The sequence below is a fragment of the Molossus molossus genome, unplaced genomic scaffold, assembly GCF_014108415.1.
Source record: "Molossus molossus isolate mMolMol1 unplaced genomic scaffold, mMolMol1.p scaffold_m16_p_7, whole genome shotgun sequence".
In the NCBI taxonomy this organism is placed as follows: Eukaryota; Metazoa; Chordata; class Mammalia; order Chiroptera; family Molossidae; genus Molossus; species Molossus molossus.
Genome location: NW_023425401.1, coordinates 19,876,502 through 19,904,452, shown reverse-complemented (window position 1 = coordinate 19,904,452; position 27,951 = coordinate 19,876,502). Strand labels below are relative to the sequence as shown.

The 27,951-nt window shown below is 35.8% G+C and overlaps 1 protein-coding gene across 1 annotated transcript in view; it reads left to right on the top strand.

Moving 5' to 3' along the window:
- The window catches only part of LOC118619781 (histone deacetylase 9-like), a 234,982-nt gene that overhangs the window by 170,778 nt on the left and 36,253 nt on the right, over nt 1–27,951 (top strand). The window contains exon 9 of the mRNA XM_036246496.1: nt 23,657–23,741. Coding sequence (XP_036102389.1) covers nt 23,657–23,741 — 85 coding nt within the window. The remainder of the gene's footprint in view (nt 1–23,656; nt 23,742–27,951) is intronic.

The following is a 27,951-nucleotide window of genomic DNA, read 5'->3' as shown; positions in this document are numbered from 1 at the left end:
TTGTGTATGATGTAACATAGGGATCCAGTTTTACTCTTATATATATATTGCTAACTAATTTTACCAACACCATTTATTGAAAAGACTATTCTTTCCACATTGTATATTCCTGGTCCCTTGGTTTAAGATTAATGGCAATATATGCATGGGTTTATTTCTAGGTTCTCTATTCTATTTCATTAATGTATGTATCTGTTTTTAATGCCCATGTCACAATGTGTGAATTATTGTAGTATAGTCTGAAATCAGCATTATTCTTCTTTCTCAAGATTGCTTTGGCTATTTGGGAGTCTTTTGTGGTTTAATATGAGTTCAGGATTTATTATTTTATTTCTGTGAAAAATGCCTTTTGATAGGGATTGCATTGAATCCATAGATCACTTTGGGTAATATAGATGTTTTGATACTAACTCTTCTGAGCCATGAATATGGGGTATTTTCCATTTAATATTTGGTAGAATTCACCAGTGAAGCCATATGCTTCTGGACTTTTCTTTGTTGGGAGGACTTTGATTATTGATTTAGTTTTCTTGTTAGTAATTGGTCTGTCCAGATTTTCTAAATTTCATGACTCAGTTTTGGTAGATTTGATGTTTCTAGGAATTTATCTACTTCTAGGTTATCTACCTTATTAGAATATAATTCTTCATGGTAGTTTTGTGATCATTTGTATTTCTATGTTATCATTTGTCACGCCGTCTTTTTTCAGTTTTGATATTATTGAGGCTTCTCCTTTTTTTCTTGGTCTAGGTGAGGTTTGTCAACTTTATCATTTTATAATACCACCTCTCAGTTTCATTTATTTTTTATTGTGTTTTTAGTTTCTAGTGTATTTTTTTCTACTCTGACCTTTATTTCTTTCCTTCTACTATCTTTGGCTTAGTTTACTCTTCTTTGCCTGACTTCTTGAGGCATAAATTAAGTTATTTATATGAGATCTTTCTTTTTAAATTAATTTATTTTCCAATACAGTTGACATAAAGTATTATGTTAGTTTCAGATGTACAATATAGTGATTAGACATTTATATAGCTTAGAAAGTGATCACACCATTAAGTTTAGTACCTGTACATAGTTATTAAAGTATTATTGACTATATTCCTTTGCTATACTTTACATCTCCATGACTATTTTTATAACTGGCAATTTGTACTTCTTAATCTCTTTCACCTTTTTCACCCAATCCCCCCAAACCTCTTTCCATCTGGTGACCATCAATTTTTTCTCCATATCTGTGAGTTTCATTTATTAATGTAATCATTTATCACCATAAACTTTCCTCTTAGAACTGCTTTTGCTGCATCCCATAAATTTTGGTATGTTTTGTTTCCATTTTTATTTATCTTGATATTTTTGTGTGTTTGTTTTTTAATTTCTTAAATTTTTTTTATCATCCTCACCTGAGAATATCTTTCCACTGATTCTTAGAGAGTGGAAGGAGGGAGGGAGAGAGAAACATAAATGTAAGAGAGCGACAGAGACAGAGACATTATGGGAGAGAGATACATTGATTGATTGCCTCCCACATGACTCCAGCTGTGGTCAGGAATCAAACCTGCAGCCCAGGTACTTGCCCTTGACCGGAAATCAAACCCATGACCCTTTGATCCTTGGGCTGATACTCTAACTGCTGAACCAAACCCACCATGGCTCGATATTTTGTTTTCTGTTTTTATTTCTTTTTGACCCATTGGTTGTTCAGGAGCATATTGTTAAATTACTACATATTTGTAAATTTGTAAGTTTTCTTCTTGTAATCGATTTTCACTTTCATGCCACTGTGGATGGAAAAAAAATGCCTGGGATTATTTTAAATTTGCAAGAGTTTTTTTGTGGTCTCATATATGATCTATCCTGGAGAATGATCTATGTATTCTTGAGATGACTGTATTATCTGTTGTTATTAGATGAAATGCTCTGTATATATCTGGTAGCTTCGTGTGATCTAATTATAGTTTAAGTCTAGTGTTTATTGATTTTCTGTCTGAATAATCTGTAATTTTCTTCTATTTTTTTCCTTTAGATGTGTTAATATTTGCTTTAAAATTTCGATGTTCCTAAGTTGGGCACATAAATATTTATAGTTGTTTTATTCTCTTGATGAATTGACCACTTTATCATTATATAATCACTTTCTTTGTCTCTAATTTTAGTTTTTGGCTTAAATTTTTTGTTGTTGTGATTGTTTGTTTGTTTTCTGATATCCCTAACTCTGCTTTCCTATGGTTTCCATTGGCATGGAGGATCTTTTCCATCCCTTCATTTTCAGTCTGTGTGTCCTTAAAACTGAAGTGATTTTCTTGTAGGCGGCATATAGTTAGGTCTTATTTGTTTTATCCATTCAGCCACTTTATGTCTTTTGATTGAAAAATTTTGTCCACTTACATTTAAAGAGTTATTGATATGTATGGGATTACTATTGCCATCTTGCTGTTTTCTGTCTATTTTGTAGTTTCTTACTTCCTCTCTTAGTAAACTGATGGTTTTCCATATTGGTATGTTTGATCTCTCCTCTTTGTCTTTTGCTTATCTGTTATCGCTTTTTGCTTTGTGGTTACTATGAGACTTGCACAAAATATCCTATGGTTATAATAGTGCATTTCAAACTGATAATATCTTAACTTCTAATGCATACAAAAGCTCTAAATTTTTACATTATCCTCCCTCAATTTATGTTGTCAAAATCACAAACTAAATCTTTTGTATATTGTGTACCTATTATTATAGTTTTACTTATTTTGATACTTTTGTCTTTTAAGATTTACACTAGAGTTAAAAGTTATTTACCTACCACAATTACAATGTTAGAATATTCTAATTTAACTATATATTTACCTTTACCAGTGAGTTTTATATTTTTATCAGTTTTAATATTATTAGTTACCATTCTTTCATTTCAATTTGAAGAACTCCCTTTAGCATTTCTTTTAAGGCAAAACTAGTGGTGATGAATTCTTCAGCTTTTGTTTATGTATAAAACCTACTCTTCTTAAGAACAACTTTACTGAGTAGAGTATTCTTGGTTCACAGTTTTTTCCCACTGCACTGTAAATATATCATTCCACTTCCTACTAGTATGCACAGTTTCTGCTGAAAAATTCACTCATAATCTTAATGAGTTTCTCTTATATATAACAAGTTACTTTTCTTTTGCCATTGTAAAGGTCCTCTCTTTATTTTTAACTTTTTACAATTTAATCATAATGTTCCTTGGTGTGGATCTCTTTAAGACCATCATAATTTGTAGTTTTTGGATTTCCTGGATTTGGATGCCGATTTCTCTTCCCAGTTACGATAGTTTGCTACCATTATTTCTTCAAATAAGCTTTTAGACTCTTCCTTCTCTTTTTACCTTCTGGGACCCTTATATGTGTATGTTGGTCAGCTTGGTGGTGTCCAAAAGTCCTATAAGCTATCTTCATATCTTTTCATATGTTTGTTGTTATTGTTACTTTGATTTGATGAGTTTTACTGCCTGGTCTTTGAGTACACCGACTCTTTCTTCTATTTGCTCTAGTTTACTGTTGAACTCCTCTATTGAATTTTTCAGTTGAGTTATTGTATTCTTTAGTTGTAAGATTTCTGTTTGGTACCTTTTAATATTTTCTCTTGGGTTACATTCTCTGTTATGCATTGTTCTCCTGACCCGAGTGATCATCTTTATGACCAATATTTGAATATTCTAGGGTAAATCACTTATCTTCATTTCATTAAGATTAATTTAATTAATTTGGAAGATTTGTCTCATTTTGCTTGGAATATATTCCCCTGTATTTTGTTATTGTTGTTGTTGTTTTCATTTTTATTGACTCTCTTTGTTGGTTTGTGCACATTGGATAAAAGAGCCACCTCTCCCAGTCTTGACAGATTGGTTCCATGTAGAAGATGAGCTTCATCAATCAGCCCAGTGCAAGCTCCTGTTTACCACTCACACCTTGACAATTGTCCAAGCTACAGCCTTTGTTGTTAGTGGCTCCCAATAGTTGAGTGTCTGCCAAGACCTGTCAGTGTCTCTAAGGTGAGGATTACAGTCATCCCCTGGATGCAGGCTAACTAAAAGCTGACCCCCTCTTCATAAAGAAACTGAGATGAGCATTTTTGCCTGTTTCTTCTGCACTGGGCCTGGATGTATAGCCATGGGGATGACGTTTTTCCTGTGCCAGTTTAAAAACTTCTTTGTTTGCTATAGTCTTGTGAGACTTATGAATGCATGTGGTATTGGCCCTTCGAGCCTGGTGATTTGAGAGCCCATCCTTTAGGTAACAGCCATAAAAGTTGAGGTGCTAGATATGTGAACAAGCTCCTTCCAGGTATATATTGGAGAGTTGGTTTTATTGTTGAAGTAAACCAGAAAAAGAAGTGCCCACCAGCTCTTTTAGACTCTGGGGGAAATCATGGTCAGCACCTTTATGCAAGCTAATTAGAAGCCAGACTCCTCAGGCAGCAGCTTGTAAAGTATGTACTTCCCCTTCCAGGGAAAGACTGGGAGATGGGTTTTTTGCTTGCTCCCTCTGCACTGAGCCCTGGGGGACAGACATGGCAAGTGCTCACACACCTGTTAAGAACTACTTCTTTGTTTGCTAAAGTCCTGTGGGACTCATGAACACAAGCTTTCATAGCTAGGTATTTTGAGAGACCATTCTTGGGTGGGAAACTTAAAAGATAGGATGCTATATGTATGGTCCAAACCCTTCACTCCTCAGGGGAAAACTGGAAGTTTGGGGTTACCTTTCAGTTGTATGGTGCTATGCCGAGGGTGGGTTTATGGCAACAGTGTGTCTTAGCCTGCCCTACCCTTTTGATGGGTATTTTCTCATTTTCTCAGTGTGTAGGAGTCATTCAGCTAGGTTCTGGATTCTCTCAGAGGGAGTTGCTTTATGTGTCTCTGTATAGTCAGTGCATCTGTGGGAAGAGGAAAATTCAGGGGCCTCCTATGTCACCATCTTGTTCCGGAGTCTTAAAAATATTGATAAACTTTTTTTTTCTATCACCATTTATGAATTTCTAGGCTAAGAGATCGATATTATTTCCATCTTACAGATGTGGATGATATGTCACCGAGGTTTAAGAAATCCATTGTAAATCATGCAGCCAGAATTCATTAGATCCAACATTTGAACTTGAATCTACATTGCCAAAGGTCATTCATTTTCTTTCACATGACATACATATATTTTTTTACTACTCTGCAGACTTCACATCAAATTATCATGAGTTTCACTTGTAGATCATGGCAAGCTTTTGGCCAATTAATTGCAATGCCACAAATATTCAAAGTTTGTATATAATCATTAATGTTATCAATTCATTTATTTTTATAGTGAATATGTAGAGATGTTATGACTATTTTATATGTTTTAAATTTTTTATGAACCTGAAATATGAATTTTTTAATTAAATAAACATATACACATCATTTTTTAAATCTATGATTCATAATGTTTTTTAACAGTAGCTTATGCTTGTGCCTATACTATTTATAAAGGGAAACAGTATCTTCTGCACACTGAACACATACATTTTATTGTCATCACTATATTATAGTGTTTTAACATTATTTTGCCATATTTATGAAAGTAAATATGTACATTTTTAATTTGAAGGGAAATATGAGACAGAAAACTCGAATACTTTGAATACTACCTAAGTATTTATTCTGTGTATAATTTTTGACAGCTCACTAACCCAAAGGATATAACTACATGATCATTAGTGTTATTATTAGTGAACTGCTATTTCAGATCACACATAGTTCAAGCTGTCTAAGATGTTCTAAATATTAGAGTCTTTCAACGATTCCTATGAACAAATAATGTGAAACAGAATGTTGGGGTTTTTGGTGCCAATTAAGGGATGTAAAAATAAATGCTACTTCTACTTATCAGTTAATGTTGAGCTGTTCTCTTTGCCTACCAGATAACACATTTTACACATTCACCTATATTCTCAAATTACTTATTTGATATTAAATATAGAAACATTTTAAGAAAGCCAACTGGTTTTAATATTTGCATTAAAAAGGCTTATGCCAGATGTGCAGAAAATCTAACCATAGGTTGTGGATTATGGCTCCACAGATGATTGACCTGCCCAGAAGGAAATGTTACTCACTTGCAAAGGCCAACTAGTTTTCCAACTATGTGAAAGAAAATTAGGGATTTCACTGGCTCTTTTAGAACACAGTGCTCTTGTAATCTCTGCACTTTGCTCCTTCTATTCTTCCAAAGGAATATTTCCAGTGAGGATGAAGTAATTTTTCTATAGTCTCTTTCTTTTAGAAATGACTGTGTTTCAGAACACATTCAAGTCAGTTGTGTGGAGTTGTGTGGTGTTCTTAATTTATCTGAGTCTCCTAAAATGCAAATTAAATGTGTTTGCTATCTTCCGTTCCCTGTATGTTCTTTTGACAGGGATTTCTGTGGTCATTTTATTATAAGACCTAATCCTACAGATCAAGTAGACTGTTTTCATTGGACAATTAGTGACATTACAAGGATGTCACCTAATTTGAAGTTTGAAACCAACGCCTTGTCTCTATATTTTTGGAAAGACCAGGCTTGAGACAGAGGACGAGATAAAACTATCATTTGTTGCCCAGCCACTGGAGCTCACTGGTTGAGCGGTGACCCATGTACCAAGAAGTCACTGGTTCAATTCCCGGTCAGGGCACATGCCCAGGTTGTGGGCCCGATCCCCAGTGAGGGGCATGCAGGAGGTGGTCAATCGACGTTCTCTCTCATTGATGTTTCTATCTCTCCCTCTCCCTCTAAAATCAGTAAAGGCAAAAAAATTTTTTAAAGTATCATTTGTCAGTATAAAACATGGCCATGTGAGTATATAGATGCTAAAAATTCCAGTAAGTGATAAGTGAAATGATTATTGGCTATACTGAATGTTTAATCAACTTTAATTATCTATATATCTTCAGTAGATTTGATTTACTTATTTTAATACCCTAAATACCATCATGTCTCTTTTCATGAGCTATCTTCAATTAAATAAGCACAATCTAAAATTTGTGCATCATGAACTAAAGAAAGAGAGGCCTAAGGAATCTATGTCTTTCTGTGGTTTTTTTCCATTGAGATTTCATAGGGATATAAATAAGACTATAGATTTCCCACAAGATACTTTAAGATTAACAGATGGATTTTGTATATTGAACTTAAGAGGTATGTTTTGGTGTGTCAGGTCTATCAGTATACAGAGCAACAAAACTAAGAGAAATAAGAATCTTTTAAATGACAAATGGAAGAAAAATACATGTGTGTTGTACATTATAATTCATTTGAAAAAAGGGAAATGAAAATGTAATATTTGAAACAACTTAAGGAACAAAGAGTTCTTCTCACTTTCATTGACAATGTAATTTATAATCCAAGGCCTGGTTTTCTGTATTTTTTTTTCTAGTTCAAAGGTCATCATGACTAACAGCCATGACTACATTAAGTTTTAAATTTCATTCCTTTAGAAAAGTAATATACAAGGCATATTGCATATACCTCACCATTTTTAAAAAAGTGCATACATGTAGTTTTTACAGTAGTTTTATGTGGTGAGCTCTAGGTAAGAAAAAAGAATGTCTTTCAGATATCAATTGTGCAATTTCAAATCCTAATTTTCCTTCAAACTCTCTTTTCAAGTGATTAATAGGGCAATTATAACTTATTATCTGGGATTTCACTTTCACAAATAACAAAATGTAGTGAAGGTTGAGCTTAAAACATTGGCAGAACCTACTTTGGCTTCTCAACACTGAACATGCAATTGAACTCAAATTAGGAAGGTCAAGAAGGGCCTTTTTGAGGGACTCTGCACTTTGTCAGATATATTTATTCATGTGCAGAGGATTAGAATTCATAAACATTTTGCCAGTTTTTTTAATGCTATGTCTTTTCCTTGTTGTTCTTGGCCAGGCCATGTCAATACAGCAAAATGCTGCTTCATATGGCTTATTATCAGCAGAATAATATGAATTACATAACCCAAAGGAATTGTAAAATCAGCAGGAACTCTTGGCTCTGCATCTCAGTGTAGATACGTAGATGGGTACCAAAAAGCTTTATTTTTAAAAAATTAAGTTATCTGAATTTCGCACCCAAAATAGGTATTTCTTATGTTAAAATATGTCTTATCGTAAAAGTGATCTAGTTAGCAAAACATCTTTTAAATATTCTTTTAAGAAATATGCACAAGGTCAGTCAAAATAATGTACTGTTGGGTTAAAATTAATTTGAGCATGGTACGGGAAATTCCAAAAGGCACTCACTGATTTTGAAGACATACCAGAAGTTCACTTTTTCTCCTTTTTCTTGGCAAAGTTCAGAACTTGAATTTATCAGTCCAATCAGTATATGATGAATATTTTTTAACTTCTTTAATGAAGCAGTTAGAAATATCAGCTTGGAGTTTGCAAGAAACTGAGTGACTACCCAAATGAGAAGACTCATTAGGTTGCTTGGAATGGCGTCAGAGATACTAATGTGAATAGTCACATCTATTTCACAATTAGTTACAGAATCATCTGTAGTGTTCTCAGAGAAATGGATTTTGGTAATCTGCATTTGTGCTGGCTGGCAAACAATGTCACAGTTGCTTTAGGGCCAAATTCTCCTACTGTTCTGCAAAGCCAATTATCGACACCCTGGGTTGCTTCCCTTGGGGGGGGGGGGCCTTTTTTAACAGGTGAGAAAAGCTTATGCAGTTGGCATTCCTATGGAATCTGAAAGGAAAACACTGAGAAACTTTAGTCAGGTAAAAAGAACGAACATATCATAGGTAAGAGCCTTATGTAGTGAGTCTAGAACATAGCCATTAAAGGACCACCTGTCAAAACAGAATAAATGACAGTGTTAAGCTTGTTATAGAAAAAATACAAATTGCCATAAGATGGAAGCTGTTGAGATGATGCTATAGCCTCTGGTACTGCAGGTTCAGCACATATTTGAGTCTATAGCATATTTTATCTTGCTCTCCCCCATTCTTTATAAGGTTTGCCTTCTAGGTCTTTCCTTCCTTCCTTCCTGCCTTCCTGCCTTCCTGCCTTTTTTTCTCTTTCTCTCTCCCTCCCTTCCCCTCCCTCTTCTTTCTCTCTCTTCCCCTGCTCTCTCTCCTTTCTCCTCCTTTTCTTTGTAATAACTGCTGTCTCCTGTTGAGTAGGCTCAGCTGCTTTCATTTGACTTGCATTTCAGCAACAGTGGCTCAACTTAGTGATTGTGTGTGTTGATAATCTTTCCAAGGTGACTTTTTGCTCTAAAGCTGCTGAAAAAGTCTCTTGAATTGACTCTAGTAAGTTTTGACAACCACCCTCGAGGTGAACTCTTAAGATGTTGTTGTCCAAGTTGCTCATCGGGGGTTTGTTTTCATTAGCTTTTGAATGGGGAAGTAGTCTTGCCATCTTTTTCATCCTTTTAGATTATGTATGGCTGACTCCATTGGGGAATTGGTGTGAATCTGGGAAAGTTTACAAGCTCCTATTTTGGAGCTTGTAATTCATGAGTAGAGGAAAGAGAACTCAATATAGGGAAAAATGTTTGATTAATCCAAAATAATGTTTTTCCATAATCTTCTCTTAGACTTTGAAACTTATCCACACTCTGAAAGAGATTGTATGGATAATTTGAAGAGATTAAAAATATTTGTAAAATATTACTTGAAGATACTTTCCATTGTAGACCTAGCCGATGATGTTGCATTTCTTATATTCAACAACACTTATGAGAAGCAGAGCCAAAGTAACTCAATTTTTTGTTTGTTTATACGTTTTAGCAAATGTTAAACAAAGTAGAAGTTACCTGGGTAATTAAAACTCCATTATGCAGATCTGTGTTGTTTGTCTTTAGGCTTTTCAGAAGGTGTTAAAAGAAACATGGCTGAGAATCTGGACCCTTCATAGTGTTTTGGTTACCAATAAAAGAAAGAAAGCATTTCTTTTCAACGATGAAGCCAACATGTCGTGACATTCATTTATCTGTGCATTCATTCAGTAGTCTTAATTGGGCATCTATTTTGTGCCCAGAAGTTCTATACGAGTAAAAATAAAAGAAATATTAACAAAGTACTTTGGACATGTGTGACCCTTTGTTTTTAGCTATATTTGGATAGAGGAATATTTTAATAGAGGAATAACATTTAACTTTGGTCTTGAATAAAAGTGAGATTTTGACAAGCTGAAGTACAAGGAAAGGATTTGTTGCTTGTAGTGGAAATGCAATAGATAAAGACGCTAAGACCTCTGAAAATAGTGGATGGCGTCTTTCTGGATTTGTTTGTTTTGTTTTTGGCTGAAGAGAGGCTGCTTCAAGTGGAATAAAAGTAAATAATCAGTGGCATTGGATATCATAAGGAACTAGAATTTCTATGGAAAACAGAAGCGTCGAACAAATGAGTCTCCATGCTTTGGGGTGCTGTAATAACCAAACAGTGTATGATTTTGGACAGCAGAATCTCATACAAGAAAACACCCATGTATGAAAGAAATATCATTAGAAATGGTTTTCCTCGGATCATCAATGAACAAAATTATTTTCTCTCAGTGATGTGCTGGACCTGGCTCTTAATGGCTTGTGAGAGCGAATTGTATGTATTGCTCCTCAAATCTGAGTTCAGTGACATCACATTGGTAGCTTGAAATAGGCCATGGTGGGAATATTTACACCACAGAAATCAGCAAATATTACAAATTACATCTATTTTTTAAACAGCCAGCTGTTAAACATTTCCCAGCACACCACTGCTACATGATGTGAAACAGCTCTTCTCAGCAGAAAAATCAACATTTGGAAAAGAGCATAGCACAAATCTTTTCACTAAACAAAAAATTAAGGAGAAACAGTTTAAAAATATGCAAACTAGCAGATTAAAGAACAGAAGATTTAAAAAGCCGATGAGAGTAAGAAAACCAAGGATCAAAGAAAATGAAATATGAGGACTTAGCAATTATAGCTATTAAATTTAAACTTATTTGCAAAAATAGGGACAAGAAAGCAACATTTTTGGAATATAAAATGCACTAGCCTTCTTTACAACAATTGATGTCGAAACTATGGACATTATGTTAGGAAACTATCCATAAAGCACTGAGCTACCCTCCCTTCTATGTTATTGAAACTTCCATTTAACCTGCACCTTTCAATATATATAGTATGTCCCTAACTCAGCTCTGTGGTCCGAAATGTTGTCTCATTATATTGAATACCTACCATCTTACTTCAATGCTTAAACAAAAATAGTGATAGTCTGAATTACCCGACTGATTACATTCATTATCTTCTTTCCAATAGATGATTTTGCCTACTTCTTTTTACCTTTAAATTCAACTTTTATTATTTAGCTAATTATTGCCATAGGTATTTAAATATTCCATTTTATTCTAACTTTCCATAGTTAATTGTCATTGAAACTATGGGATACTGTTTACATATGATAGTGAAGAGAGACACTTCCTCATAGCCTTCCTTCTTCATTTAATGGCTGATATATTGTATAACCTACAATTCTCCAAGGTGTGGTAGCTTTGGATCAAACTTAACTAATAGAACAGTAACCACAGTAGTAATCTCAGAGTCTATCCTACTTGTCCTGCTTATTTTATTCAAGGAATTTATTCAGTATCTAATGTGAGCTGAATGGCCATGACTGTACTCTTTGCCTCTTGGTCCTCTTGATACTTTCATAAGACTTGTTAGGTCTATGTCACTACTCTTGGCTACAAATGTTTCTTTATTGCTATGTGATGTAACCCTTCATCATTCACATGTATGTAGGCTGCAGGCTGACTCAATATGAATAATCTCAGTAAACTGTCAGTGTCGTAACTGTATTATCAATAGAATCCACTCTGGTTTACCTTTCTTTTCTTTTTTTTCAATCTGTTTGTTCAAGGATTTTAGTGACTTCAATTGAACAAAAGGGGTTATTTTGAGAATGACTCATGAATCACAATATGGACAAAATTATAACCAGATCTACTTAAGCAATCAAATTAAACATATACAACTAATTGCAGACATCTCTAAGACAATTATTTAAATGAAAGTTGAGTTTTAACCACCAACCCCTGTTCACTAGGGAATTAATAATAGTTCATTAGATGGAGGGTCAGGTCTATATTGCAATCTGCTTCCCTTATCCTCTTGGTCTTGATCATCATATTCTTCCAAAGTTCCACAGTATCTTTGATCCTGACAACTGAACCATTTCTGCATTTTCTTCTGAGTTGCTTTGCATATTGTAGGGGGACTTTCAGTTCCCTTTGTAAGTGTTTGTGTCCTATATCTAAGAATATAACTTGTGGCTCTTGCTGCAAAACTTGCCATCTCCCTTTGTTCTCAGAGGCATCATAAAATAGTGGAAAGAACATGGACTCAAGAACCAGACTTAGTACCCTGGCTGGTTTGGCTTAGCGGTTGCAGCATAGGCCTGCAGACCAGAGAGTCCTGAGTTCGGTTACTGCTAGGGGCACCCTACCAAAACAAACAAACAAACAAACAAACAAACAAACAAACAAACAAAGAACCAGACTTAGTATCCCTGTTCCCTTATGTCAGAAATTGTATTCTTTTTTAAATTGTTTTAAGTTCTAGAATATGATATTCATAGGGAAAACTGTATAAAACATAAATGTACAGCTAATGAAATACCACAAATAGAGCACATAGACAACCATCAACCAGGTCAAGAAATAGAGTAATGTCTACACCTCATTAGACCCCACACTCCTTCCCTAATCAGCACTCCATTTCTCATTTCCAAAAGTAACCACTTTTCTGGTTTCTAACAAAAGATTTTAATTTACCTGTTCTAGAACTTTGCATACAGCAAATCATAAAAATACATATCCCTTTGCATCTAATTTATTTTGCTAAACATTATGTTTGTGAGGTTCACCCATGTTGTGGTAGCTAGCTATATAGTTCATTCATTTTCATTATTAATATAGCATTCCAGTTCTTACAAAAGAATTTCTAAGAAAATGTCACAGTTTATGTATCTATTCTATTTTTGATGGTTATAGGTAATTTTTCCAGTTCAGGTGCCATTATGTACAATGCTGTGATTGACATTTTATATGTGTACATTTGTACATACATTTCTGATTAGTATGATATCTAAACTAGATCACGGTATATGCATATGTTTAATCTTTGTAGGTAATAGCAAACTGTTTTCCATAATGGTTGTCACAATTCATACTTCTTCCAGCAGCACATGACTGTTTCCACTGTTCCACACCCTTCCAACACTGATATTGTCAGTCTTTTAAAATTTAGACATTCTGTGGAATGGGTAGTAGTATATCATCATGGTTTTGACTTGCTAGAGAACTACATAATGAAGTAAAAAACAGTGTTTATTTATTATTTGTATATACACTTTTTGAAGCACCTATTCAAGTCTTTGTCCATTTTCAGATTGTCATATTTCGTTTTTACTGATTTGAACAGTTCTTTATAGATTCTGTTTGTTTCATGTGTTAAAATATCGTGTCTGTCTTTTCACCATCTTAATTTGTGTCCTTTGACAAATAAAAGTAATTTTAAAAAGCAGTACAATTTATCATTAATTTCCTTTCTAATTAGTTCTTTTTGTATTCTGTTTAAGAATTATTTCTGTATGCCAAAGTCATGAAAATATTCTTCTTATTCTTTCTTTAAAGGTTTATTTTTTACTTCAGCATTGAGATGCAAAGTTCATCTGCATGTGGCATGAGATAAAAGTCAAGTTTTTGTTGTTGTTTTCTTAATATGAATATATGGTGAACTCAGTACCAAGTATGGAAAAGAGCCCTCTATTCCTTATGGTTTAGCAGTGTTATCTTTGTCCATATACACATGGAAACTCTTCTATTCCACAGGTCTTTTTGTCTATCCTTGTGACACCTTAACTGCTGTAGCTTTGTAAGAAATCTTGTTATCTGTTGAACAAATCTTCCCATTTGCCTTTCTTCCAGCCAGTCTTGGCTCTGTTTGTTCCTTCTGCACTTTCATATAAAAATTTAGAATCAGCTCGTGCTGATTCAAAAGTGGGTTTAGTTCACTAATAAAAGCAAAGATGCTCACATTTTAATAAAATAGTTTAAGGGACAGCATCTGTATTGAAATGATAAAGTTTAATGCAACAATTAAATTACAAAAGATAACAGAAAGAAAGCTCATATTGGCTATATTAATATCAGATAAAGTGGGTTTTAAGACATAGAAGGAAGTAGAGATAAAGAGAGATACTTCATCATAAATATACATAACTGAGAAGATAAAACAATTCAAATTTTGTGTATCTAACAACAGCTTCAAAACATATCAAGTAAAAAGTGAAAGAAACAAATGGAAAAATAGGCAGAACCACATTCACAGTGACAGATTTTATTTATTTTATTTAAATTAATTAATTTATTTTTGTGACAGATGTTTCTCTTTCCCCCCCCACTGATTCCCCTCTCCCAACCTCCCCGCCCTCTCCACAGCTTTGTTGTCCATGTCCATTGTTCATGCACACATGCATATAAGTTCTGTGGTTTATCCCCCCCCAACACACCTCCTCTTCTGGAGATTGTCAGTCTGTACCCCACTTCCACATCTCTGGGACTACCCTATTACTCAGACTGTTATGTTCATTATATTCCACAAATAAAACACCTCTCTTGGTAACTTATAGGGAAAGAAGACAATAAAAAGGGGGATATGTAGAAGATATAACACCTTAATAAACTTGTCCTGATTAAAATATATAATAGAACGCCTTCAATAACTGCATAATAATAGTATGCTTTTCAAGGGCACTTGTAGTATTTTTAAAAATAGACCATATTGGGGGCATAAAGCAAGTTTTAATAAATTTCAACTAAGTGGATTTATACAGAGTGTAATCTCTTACCACAGTAAAATTTAGTTAGAATCAATAGTGCATAATACTAAAGAATGGAAAGATATCTCATTTCATGAATTGAAAAACTCAATATTGTTAAAGTATTCATACTACCCAAAGTAACCAACAGATTAAATGTAGTTCCTATTGAAATCCTGATGACATTTTTTTTTACAGAAATAGAAAAGCAATTCTAAAATGTATATAGAACTACAAAAAAACACAAATAAATCAATATTGAGAAAGAAGAACAAAGCTGGAGACATCACATGTCCTGGTTTCAAAATAGATTACAAAGCTACATTAACCAAATCAGCATGGTATTGCCATAAATACAGATATACAGACAATGGAACAGAATAAAAAGCACCGAAATAAATTTACACATATATGGTGAATTCATCTTCGACAAGGATGTCAAGAATACATAATTGACAAAAGATAGTCTCTTGAACAAATGGTGTTGAGAATAGTGAATATCAATTTATAAAAGAATGAAACTGGACTCCTATTGTACCCCATACCAAAAATACTTATATCTAAATGGATTAAAGGCTTAAGTGTAAGACAAAAAATTATAAAATGCTTAGAGGAAAACAAAGGAAAAGTTTTATGATGTTGGTACTGGCAATGATTTTATGGATACAATACCAGAAGTCTTAGCAACAAAACCTAGAATAGGTAGGAATACCTCAAACCAAATAGCTTTTGTACAGCATAGGAAACAATCAACAAAATCCAAAGCAATCTATGGAATTGGAAAAAATACTTGTATATGATAGGTGTCCATATCCAAAACATATAAGAAACTCTAGTAGCTCAGTAATAAAACAAAACAAAACAAAAAACAAAAAACCCACCTAATAACCTGATTTTTTAAAAATGGGCTAAGGCCTTGAATAGACATATCTCCAAAGAAGACATACGAATGGCCAACATGTACATAAAAAAATGCTTAATGTCACTAATAATCAAGGAAATACAGATCAAAACCACAACGAGAGAGTTATCACCTCATATCCGTCAGAATGTCTTGCTGATTATTATCAAAAACAAAGCAAAAGCAAGTGTTAGCAAGAATGTGGTGAAATTGGAAGCTTGGCACAGTGTTGATGGGAATGCAAAATGTTATAACCACTATGGAAAACAGATTAGAGGGCACTCAAAAAATTAAATATAGGACTACCATATTGATCCAGCAATTCCTCTTTTCAGATTTATCCAAAAAAATCAAAATCAGGATCTCATAAAAATACTAAAACTCCTATGATCCTTGCAGCACTATTCACCATAGTCAATATGTGGAAACAAGCTAAATGTGCATAGACAGACAAATGGATAAGAAAATGTGGTATATGCACACAACGAAATCCTATTCAGCCTTAAAAAAAGAAAATTCTGCAATATACAGCAATATGGATGAACTTTAGAGACATTATGCTAAGTGAAGTAATTCAATTGCAGAAAGAAATATTGTATGATTCCACTTATGTGGGGTATTTAAAGTAATTGGATTCATAGAATCAAAGAGTGGAGTGATTGTTGTTAGAGGTTGGGGTGGGGGGGAGTAGGGAGTTATTAATTAATGGGCATAAAGTTTCAGCCAAACAAGATTAGTAAGTGCTAGAGATCTGCTCTCCAACATTGTACCCATAGTCAAAAATAATGTATTGTACGTTTAAAAAATTGTTGCATGGCTAGATCTCATGTTAAGTGTTCATACTACAATAAAATAAAATTCAAATTAAATGAAGTAAAATACCAATGATAAAAAATAAAATAATGAGCTATAAAAGCAAAATTAAAAGTAATGAAGTAGGTGTATAATTTGGAATAGAGATAATTGGAAAATCTCATATATTTAGAGACTTCAAAATACACTCTTTGTTTAAATTTTTTTTCTTTATTGATTTTAGAGAGAAAGAAAGAGGATGGGAGAGGGAGAGATAGAAACATCGATGAGAGAGGACATCGATTGCCCACCTCCTGCATGCCCCCCACTGGGGATTTGGCCCACAACCTGGGCATGTGCCCTGATCAGGAATTGAACCAGCAACCTCTTGGTGCATAAGTCGACACTCAACCACTGAGTCACACCAGCAGGGCCAAAGAAATCACAATGAAAATTAAATATATTTTAAGCTGAATGATTATGAAAATATGAAATATCAAAACTTGTATGATGTGTAAAGCCAAATTTAAAGAAAAATATAATGCTTTAAATGTATATATTAGAATAGAAGGCTTAATATTAAAGATAAGTAGCATGCATATCAAGAAACTAGAAAACCACAGCAACCAATTAAACTTGAATTAAGCAAAAGAAATATAAAGAGAAAAAATAATAGAAGCCAAACATATAATATATTAGGTTTTTTTAAGTCAAAGTTTAGTTCTTTATTTTTCTTAATATGTTTTTATCGATTTTTTTAGAGAGAGAGGAAGGGAGAGAGAGATAGAAACATCCATGTAAAAGAGAAACATTGATCAGCCCTGCTTGGTGGGTTTGGCTCAGCGGTTAAAGCATCAGCCTGCGGACCCAGAGAGTCCTGGGTTCAGTTCCCGCTAAGGACACGTACCTTGGTTGCATTTTGTCCCCGGCCCTGGTTGGGGTTGTGTGGGTGGCAGCCACTCGATGTGTCTCTTTCACATCAATGTTTCTCTCTCTTCCCCCCTCTCTCCCTCCCACTCTATCTGAAGATAAATGCAAAAATGTCCTCTGGTGAGGATAAAAAAAAAAAGAAAAGAAAAGAAAGATACATTGATCAGCTACCTCCCACACACCACATATTGGGGATCGAGCCCACAACCCCGGCATGTACCCTGACCAGGAATGGAACCAGGACCTTTCAGTCCATGGGATGACTCTCAATCCACTGAGCCACACTGGCCGGCCAAAGTATAGTTCTTTAAATACTAACAAAATTAAGAGAACTCTAGCAAGACTGATAGACAAGGAAAAGTCATGTATTTACCAGCACTCAGAATGAAAAAGTGGATGTTAATGTATTAAAAGGATTACAAGATAATATTTAAAACACAACTTGATGGAGGATTAAAAGATAATATTTAAAACACAACTTTATGCAAAAAAATATTTATAATTTTAATTGAAATGGAAAAATTCTTACAAAAACACAACTTTGAAAACTTGAATGGTACCAAAATTATAAACCTAATTGAATTTTTAATACCAAATTTACCAAAAGAAAATACCAGACCCCCATATAGTTTCACCAGGGAATTCTACCATTAATTTAAGGAATAAAAAAAATACCAATCTTATACTGTTTTAGGGAGAGGGGAGAGAACAGTTTACAAATTATTTTATTTTGAGACCAGTATAATACTGATATCCAAAACTAAAAAAATTTTAAGAAAGTACTATTACAGGAACATCTTGATTATAAGCATAGTAGTTAAAACCCTAAACAAAATATTACCGCTCATCAATATCTTAAAAGCCCCCAACAAAATTGTGTTTAGACCAGGATGTAACCTATTACCATTGTTAAATAAGTCATTATAATCATTACATTAAGAGAATCAAGAAGAAATATAACCTTTTCAATGGATGTTTAAACATCAGTGATAAATTATGATGAACTATTTTTGGAAAACTGGGAATAATAGGAAAACGTACTAACTTGATAAAGCTTATTTACAACAATTCTATAGTGTACATCAGATTTAAAGGTGAAATATGGGAGTTGTCTTTGAAATTAAAGCCAATACAGAGATACTCACTCTTACTGCTTCGTTTCAACATTACACTGGTGGCCCTAACAGTGCAATAAGGGTAAGAAAAAGAAATTTAAAACATAAAGATTGGAGAGGAATTAAATAAATTTCTTCTTATTCACAGATTATGTCATCGTGTGTGTAGAAAATCTATACAAAATTATTTGTATATACATTAGAATTAATGTTTAACACAATTGATGGTCAGTTTAAAAATTAATTAAAACATAAAAATCTCTGGGTCAAATGGCAGTTCAATTTTTAACTTTTGAGGTAACACCATAGTGTTTTCCACAGTGGCTGCACCAGTCTGCATTCCCACTAGCAGTGTACTAGAGTCCCCTTTTCTCCACACCCCCATCAACACTTGTTTGATAATTTGTTGATGGCGGCCATTCTGACAGGTGTGAGGTGATACCTCATTGTTGTTTTAATTTGCATCTCTCTGATGATTAGTGACGTTGAGCATTTTTTCATATGTCTCTTGGCCATTTGTATGTCCTGTTTGGAAAGTTGTCTATTTAGGTCCTCTGCCCATTTTTTAATTGGGTTCTTTGTCTTCTTTTTGTTGAGTTGTATGAGCACTCTATATATTTTGGAAATTAACCCCTTATCTAATGCATCATTGGCAATTATGGTTTCCCATATAGTGGGTTTCCTTCTAGGAATATACCTTAAGAAACCTGAAACACCAATCAGAAAGAATATATGTACCCCTATGTTCATAGCAGCACTATTTACAATAACTAAGATCTGGAAACAACCCAAGTGTCCATCAGTAGATGAGTGGATAAAAAAGCTGTGGTACAGGTATATAATGGAGTACTATGCAGCTATAAGAAAGAAATATCTCTTATTCTTTGAGACAACATGAAGGGACCTGGAGAGTATTATCCTAAGCGAAACAAGCCAGGCAGAGAAAGACAAATATCACATGATCTCACTTATTTGTGGAATATAATGAACTAAACAAACTGATGAACAGAATTGACCCAGAGACATAGAGGTGTGGTACAGACTGACATACTTCAGAGGAGGGGGGCTGGGGGGAGAGTTAAACTACAGAACTTACATGCATATATGCATGACCAATGGACATAGACAACAAAGCTGGGGATAGGGCCGGGGGGATGGGGAGTAGGATGTCAAAGGAGGAAAAAGGAGAAACATCTGTAGCAAAAACAAATTAATAAAAAAATTAATAAAACATAAAAATCATTAAAACATTCATTAAAAATCAATTACACTGATTTAAAATGAATTATCACTGTTATTCTTCCTAGTCTTTCACCCTAACACCATACTGTGATTACAACAGGCAACCAAGAGGAGGAACCTACTTCACTGAGGTCTGTTAGCTACAGATTACAAAATAAAGGATGCCTCTCCGAATTTTCTTTCAGTTAATCCTTCCTTCATTCATTCAGCTTTTTTTTTTTTTTTTTAATGCCTATTGTATACCAGAGTCTATCTTTGCCTTTAAATGGCTCAAAAAGTGGAGAATGACTGGCTACAATAGAATGTGTTTAGTCGAGTAAACAGGAGTATTTGAGACACAGGTGGAAGCAATTTGCTCCATCAAAGAATTTTAGGAAAGATTTCACAGAGCAGGCAATATTTGTGCTAGCCCTTGAATGATGTAGTAAGGTATCACCCATTCAGAGAAGGATGGAAAAAATAGAAATCAGAGGGAATGGAATAAATAAAGGTATAGAAATGTGAAAATACTTGGCATATTTGGGAAACATAAAAGCTAACAAGAGTAGTTAGATCTTTTGCCTGGTTGATATATCTATCTATCCTCGTGTACCTGTTATATTTACAAAATCTCTGTTTAGCTTCTTTTTAGTTCTGTTCTGAGTCATGAAAATAATAGAGGTGATTTTCATGTCTCAGAAGTACAGAGGGAGATTTAAAACTCTTCCACAATAGCTTCTCCAAGGATATCCCGTCTGTTTCCATAAATGCATCTTAGCCAACTAAAATTATTTTTTTTAATCCTCACCTGAGGATGTTTTTACTGATTTTAGAGAGAGTGGAAGGAAAAGAGAGAAAAATCCATGTGAGAGAGAAACATTGATCCATTGCCTCCCATATGCGCCCCAACTGGGGTCAAACAAGCAGCCTTCTGGTATACGGGATGACGCTCCAACCAACTGAGCCACCCAGCCAGGGCTAAAATGATTTTGATTATTTAAATGATCTGATTATAAAGAATCTGAAAACTACTTATTCACAACATGAAATTGGCCAAATTTTATGATGTTTAAAAATAGCTATCATATTTAGAAATTACATGATACATGCAACTTAACAGACATCTGAATTTTAGCAATACATTATTGCAACTTTCTGTAAAATATGTAGCAAACTTTCCCTGACATAGTGTGAACATTTGTACAAAGAATTGCTGTAACTAATGGTTGCAATTAAGCTTTAGATACAATAAAGCTGAATAAGCACTTTATGTGTCAAGAGGTTATGTTAAAATTATGTAGTATGTCTTATAACTCCATGATAATTATTATTACATGATGGAATTGCTCAACAAACTCTTACTGACATTGATTAGCCTCAGTAGCCAATTTTTTTTTGGTCCATCTTACTGGCCAAACTAAATACATAGCCTTGCTTTATTGAAGATTCTTATTTTTGCTCCAAATTTATAAAAATACTATTTAATATTTTATTACAGTTAGTTATTAGATTACTAATAATGACCAATACTCATATTTATTAAATAGATGTTTTAATTAGATGTTTCTAGTGCTTATAATTGTGAGTGATTAAATCAACAAACTCTAGAAAAGACAAATCAATTTTGTGAACCTTCTATGCAAGGTTTTAATAAATGAAAGCAGACTCTAAATTCTGCTTGCCTTCCTGCCATCCGAGAGTATTACCCATTGCCTTCTCTACAGAGCTACCCAAGAAAAAAGAAAGAAACTACATTGAGAATTTTCTGAATTCAGCTCTGTCTGTGTGTACACCCTCAAAATGAAACAAATTGGGGTAATTTAGTGAAGGTTAAATCCTCTAAATGACATTCACCTAAAACACACTGGGAAATGGTTTGGGAGGCTTAAATATCTTTGTAATTGCCTTACTTCTCTAGGTTGCTTTTGTAAGTACACCCAGCTTTATCGAATCTAACTGAGGATTCCGAATTGGGGGTTTAGGGCTGTCTGTATTTTTACTCTCAACGCCCTGAATCACATCTACGTGCCACATTACCCAAGTCTTATAAAGGGTCCACGGATTTTAATGCAAAGAGCATTCTAGAAGTGAGGGGTTTCCATTAATGGCCTGGCTGAGGCTTGCTCTCGAGTAACCAGCTTCTTTCCATTTGTCAGCCTTTCTTACCCCCAAGTCACAGGAAAAGTTTTTGAAGAACTGAGTGTGCTGCTAGCACCTTGTGACTTTGTTCTTCGATATTCGAACATAGAGTGATATTTCAAAACATTTTATTAATAACACCTCCCTTCTTTCTATTAAAAACATTTGCTAGGATCTGAGACGGAAGCGAAAGGAAAGATGTTTGTGGAAGGGCAGCTCAGCCCTGTCTAATTCTGAGTAAGAGTTTTCCGAGCAGTTTCTCTGAGTTAAGAGGTTTTTACTAGGATAACATATTCTTGAAGACACTATCTGAAAAACCAGATTTAAAAAAAAAAAATGATTTTAACAAGTTTTAAGGGTTTAAGATTCCAGGACCTTTCACTAAACACTGTGTTGTTTTCTTTTCTCTCGCCAAACTGTATTGCAAATAAACCTTTTGATGTTGTAAAGGTTTTTCTTTGTCAGCTAAGAAAAACACTCTGGAAAGTTCTATTTAGTGAATTTACCGGTGTATAAATATCCCTGAGCTAGTCTGTTATCCCAGGCATCTGGGAGAAAGGTGCTATTGTTTTAGATTCCGTGATTGAAGTGTAGAATAATCAATTCAGAAAGACCCTGGGGGGAAGATTCACTCGCATATGCCATGGAAACTTGGAATCCCTGAGTTTTTGAGTTTTTTCTACAGACCGAAAACATAGATGAGTTCCTGCTCCGGGACAATGTCTAGTAACATTGGTTCCCATTCGTGCCATATGATAGTTCGACTATCACTCTGCATTTGAGACTAGTAACTGGAGGTTTTCTAAGCAAAGTCCCTTTTTGTCAGTCCCTTTGTTACTACTACTTTCCTCGCTTTCGGGTCACAATAGCTAGCTGGCCACTGTGTGTGCAAGGGCTCTGGCTATGCAGTTTCTGCTGCTGCACCCCAAGCGACATCACCAAGGTATCCCCAAGGATGTAGCATCCTTAGTTCTGTGAAAACACTTCGTAAATAATGTAAAGCTCCTCGTCATTTCTTGCGAAGCAATGTTTGCTGAGCTCCTCCATGAAAAATCAGTGTAATTCCAGAAGATCACGATAGATTTGCAAGACAGGAATTTGCCCTGAGCTTCCAGACGCACATCTGCGTAGTTACGAACACGGTGGAAGCTCAAGTGTGCAGTTATTTCACCTTGGGTTGCATTTGAACACCTACTCTACCGCTTGTTCACTAGTGATTGAATAAAAACAGCTGTGTCTCGTGGCTTTCGACTGTGAAGTGTCCAAAAGTATAAGGTGGTTCGATGTAAAAACATTGCAAAACTATGGATAATAGACTGCCCACTTGCCGTCGACTGCAACTTCCCTGAGGTTTGCTTTGCAGGCCCAGCTGCAGAGACAGACAGGATGGAATTTGGTTTGCGAGGAACCTACAAAAATTACACAAACAGCTCCAGCTTTTAATGAATAATACACAGACATGCACCTGCTTTAGAGACTTCATAGATTAGTCTGGTGACCAATAGAAAAGCCGTTTGGAATTCAATTACATGGCTGCGAAACAGAACAGAAAACTGGCTGCAGTCTGAGGACTGAAATCAGCAAAACGTGAACTAGTTCTGGGAGCAAGTTTTTTTTTCTTTTTTTCTTTTTTAGGTGGTTTCAATTTGCTTTGCTTCTGTCAGACTTACTGTAAAGTCACAATATTCTCATATTGTCCCTGCTATTCTTGCAGCTGGAGCCACTCGCAGAAGACACTCGCCACCAAACCCCGAACACGAACGCTGTTCTCTCTTTACAGAAGATCACTGAAATTCAAAGTAGGTCTTAAACGTTTTTTTTTTTTTTAATTTGTAATCGGATATAACCAATTAAAGTTATATTGAGAATTTGAGCATATGAACAACATATTTGAGTTTCTCAAATAGGGGAAACATATTTAGAGTTATTATAATTTGCACATATTATGTATTCAGACCTAAATGTGTTGTTGCCTTGCTCTTAATGTGGCAATCTGATCGTACGCTGATAATGTCACTCCGAGACTCTAGAGCTAGAATCTTGCTTCTCATATTTTCCAAGTACTTGGATTTTTTTTTTTTCCATTGCTACCACTAAGCATCCACCAGAACATTCAAATCAGTATAGAAACTGTGATTATATTGCCCAGTCTTAACTAAGGTAAGTTATTTCCTAATGATGTTGGAATTCAGCAATCATTTACTGGTTTTAAGTTTGGCAAGAGTGGAAAAGTTAATGAGAAACCCTACTATTAGAAAATCCCACTAAACAAAGCAGGGAAAGTCAGAGACTTTATTACTATCCAGTTCCCTTCACAATGCTATTTCTTATCCTTTTTGTTTGTTTTGTTAATCCTCACTGGAGGATATTTTTTCCATTGACTGAAAGGGAAGGTTGGAGGAGGGAGAGAATGAGAGAGAGAGAGAGAGAGAGAGAGAGAGAGAGCGCGCGAGAGAGCACGCGAGCTATGTGAGAGAGACATCTGCCGGTGGGTGCATGCCCTTGACAGGGAATCGAACCTGCAACCCTTCGGTCCGCAGGCCGACACTCCAACCACTGAGCCAAACTGGCCAGGGCCATGTTACCCTTTTGAGATGATAAACTGATGAGAGTTCGTGCGAGCCCGCGCGCACACACACACACATTGAAATCAACATAAAAGTTAGCGTGAAGGGGAAAAACCAAAGCACAAAATTAAGTGTGAAGGAGGATCAGGAAAACCCTTAGCTTTGCTACTGTCCTTTGTAGAAGCATTTTTAAAACACCATCGGAGAAGCCACCCCCCAGCTCTCTCTGTTGCTCAGTAGTAATTTGGAGATGTGAGCGATTGGCGTTGTATAGTATCCATACATCTGATGCTGTGACTATTTACAAAGCATGCCTTGTAGAAACTGAGCGTAATTTCCAACCTTACTTAATTTCACTCATGCCTGGATTGAGGACCATAGGAACCCAACCAATATTGATTGATTCTAGATTATAACTGGAATAAACTGTGAATTGTAAAGGTTTTCAGGGTCCAGACTACTACACATTCAAAAGCTGGGAACCAGGGCCTCTGAGAGAAGGCTCGGATAAAGACACTGACAAAGATGAAGAAGGGAAGGCTGGACAAGGTTTCATGAGCTGGAATACAAACCCTGTCATTGTGCTGACTTGTCCCATTACCGCTGAGAGGAGGTTCCGAGATCCTGTTACATGTTATTCCGGATACCGAGGGAAGGAGCCGGGAAGGGACAGGCTTCTCGTATCCATCCACATCCAATCTAATGCCCACTTCAGGTCACCCATGAAATAGCAGAAAAATATCTAGTTTTTATACATATATTTAAAAAAATATTTTTAAAATTTATTTTGAGAGAGAGAGATGAAGGGAGAGGGAGAGAATGATAGAAACACCAATGAGAGAGAAATATCAGTTGGCTTCCTCCTGCACAGCTCCTCCCGGGGACCGAGCCTGCAACCCGGGTGTGTGCCCTGCCCAGCGATCAGACTGATGATCTCTTGGTGCGTGAGATGATGCTCAGCCAACTGATTCACACCAGCCAGGCTAGTTTCTATACATACTATTTTCATTTATTCTGAGCATTCTTTCGTTATGATACACACAGATTATTAAAAGTTATTGTTCCTCTCCGTAGTCTGATCATATCACTTTCAATAAGCATTCTTGAGGACTTGTTACATGGTGGTGCATGAAAAGTTGATCCGTTTTCAAGGCACAAGGTTATGGAAAGGAAGCAGGCAGAGTTCCTGGATCAGGGAGTTCACAGCCCGGGATGAGAGGGACAGCAGTAGATTGTCCCAAAGCAGGTCACAAGGTGCCCTGAGATCATGAAGGAGGAGCAGTTCCTTCCTTCCCCCTTTCAGCTGGGACAAGAGGCACTGGAGAGCGGGGCAGATTCAAGGAAGTTTCCAGTACGACTTCTTGGCAGTGAGAGAGCCTGAGCTTGATCTTAAAGACCGAACAGAATTTTGTTCAGATAAAGAAAGAGGGAGTGTTTTGAAGGGAAATAACAGAAGCCAAGGACTCTAGTTTCAATAGGTGTGAAAAATCATTATGAATCATCATCTACATCTTTAGAAACTACATGGTTGCCTTTCGTATTGGATATAATTTCCTAGTAATGACTTTCTGCTGTGTGATGTTTTCGCTTTCACCACTGACATTTTCTAGTGTCTTGTGCCGTCTGAACTAGCCAAACAGACCCCTCTGACTCTTGAAAAGAATTCATCCCATTACCAAACCCGGTGGTATGGATTCTGAATCTCTGTCTTCTGCTCCAGTATTTCATACCACCCAACCCTGACCACTTCCTCCATTTAAAAATCCATTTCTTCCTAAACTGCTGTTGAGGATTCTACCCAGCGCTTAGTAATTGAATACTTCCATAAACTCTCTGCCCGAGCATGTGGATTTCAATGAATGATATTTTTATTACAATGTTTTTTGTTATTTGAAGTTTTTTTGGTATATTTTTCAGTCTGTTGGTTGTGATTCCTTAGTTAGGTGATGATCATTGGGAGGACAAGAATCCTGTCTTCTCACCCCTGCAGGGTGAGAACCTACAGGGCGGGCTGGCAGGAAATTTGAAGTGCATGGAGCCTGGGAATGGAGAGTAGGCAGATTTTAGGAGAAGGAATTTGAACAACTAATCCTTCAAGGCTCTCAGAAACCAAAGCTTGTATCAAAGGGAGCTTTTGGAAAACCCTTCTGAGTCATAGATACATGGTGTAGGTGGGCACTGCTGGTGGCTACTCGGCAACCATACCTTCCTCGCTTCCACCCAAAAGAAGCTTGGCTTCACTCATGAGCTTTTGCCACCGGGTACTGTGCAGCTCAGGGGAAGATGAACTTTTATCCACCTCCAAGGGAGCTGTTCTTAGTCTGAGGCTAAAGTAGTCAGTGATTAACAGTGACCAGACAGATTAAACAAAAACTTGACAGTAATTGGTTAGGGGTTGGGTGACCCAGTTCTGGCCAGTGAGGATCCGGGCTGGCTTCATGGACGGTCAGCCTGTGCAGTCGCATAAACCCCACTCCTACAAGGGTCCTGTGCGTGATGTAATGTTACTACTGTTGCTGCCTCGAATCGCTTACTAAGTTTTGAACAAGGGGCCCATATTTTCATTTCGCACTGGGTCCCAAAAAATATGTAGCCGATTCTTATGAAAAACAAGGTGCTGGTGATGCAAAAATATAATTTCAAGAAAGATTGATAGTAGCATTACCACAAGGAGGACTCAAATTGTGGCTGAGAAGGAACTGAGTGGTAGGTTGAAGTCGTAATGTGGAAAACGAACCCAAAATAACAGCGATCTCTTGCCATTTAGGACCTGGGGTGAAAATCAGCAGAGAAAGTGGTTTGGGGCTGGGGCTTTGACCACCGCGTGATACATTTTTATGTGGGTCTGTTGAATTGCGTCTCTCTGGGGCCACTCTTCTAGACTAAGGAAACAGGCCAGGGCTGTGTCGAGTCCATAGAGCGATAAAAGACAACGGTGTTTCGGAGTTGGAGACTTCATAATGGCCTGGAATGAAGTGTGGGCTCCTGGGTTAGCAATCAATGCTGGGTTTCTTTACAAAATATGAAGTTGCACTTTTACTTTTATTTTTTTCTAATTTATAACCCATTCTTCCATTTCAAGTGTTTCTGTAGCACTCCAGGACCTTGATTGGCCTCCCAACCTTCCCCTTTGGTGGGGAGAGTAGTCAGGACTAGCTGTATAATTTGTGGTTCCCAATGCAAAATGAAAATGTGTTAATACTTCCTGGTTAAAAAAAATTATTAATAATTTTATGAAGGTAACAGCAGAGCATTGAACCAAGCATGGGGGCCTTCAGAGCATGGGACCCTCTGGGACTCTACAGTTTGCCTGTTTATGAAGTCAGCCTTAAAGGTAGCCTTTGTTTAAGGGAGACCCTCCTCTTCACATATGTCTCTGAGCGTCACACAGGTGCCTCCTTTTAACTTAAGGAGGTGTTTGAATTTCAGCCCACCTCCGAGC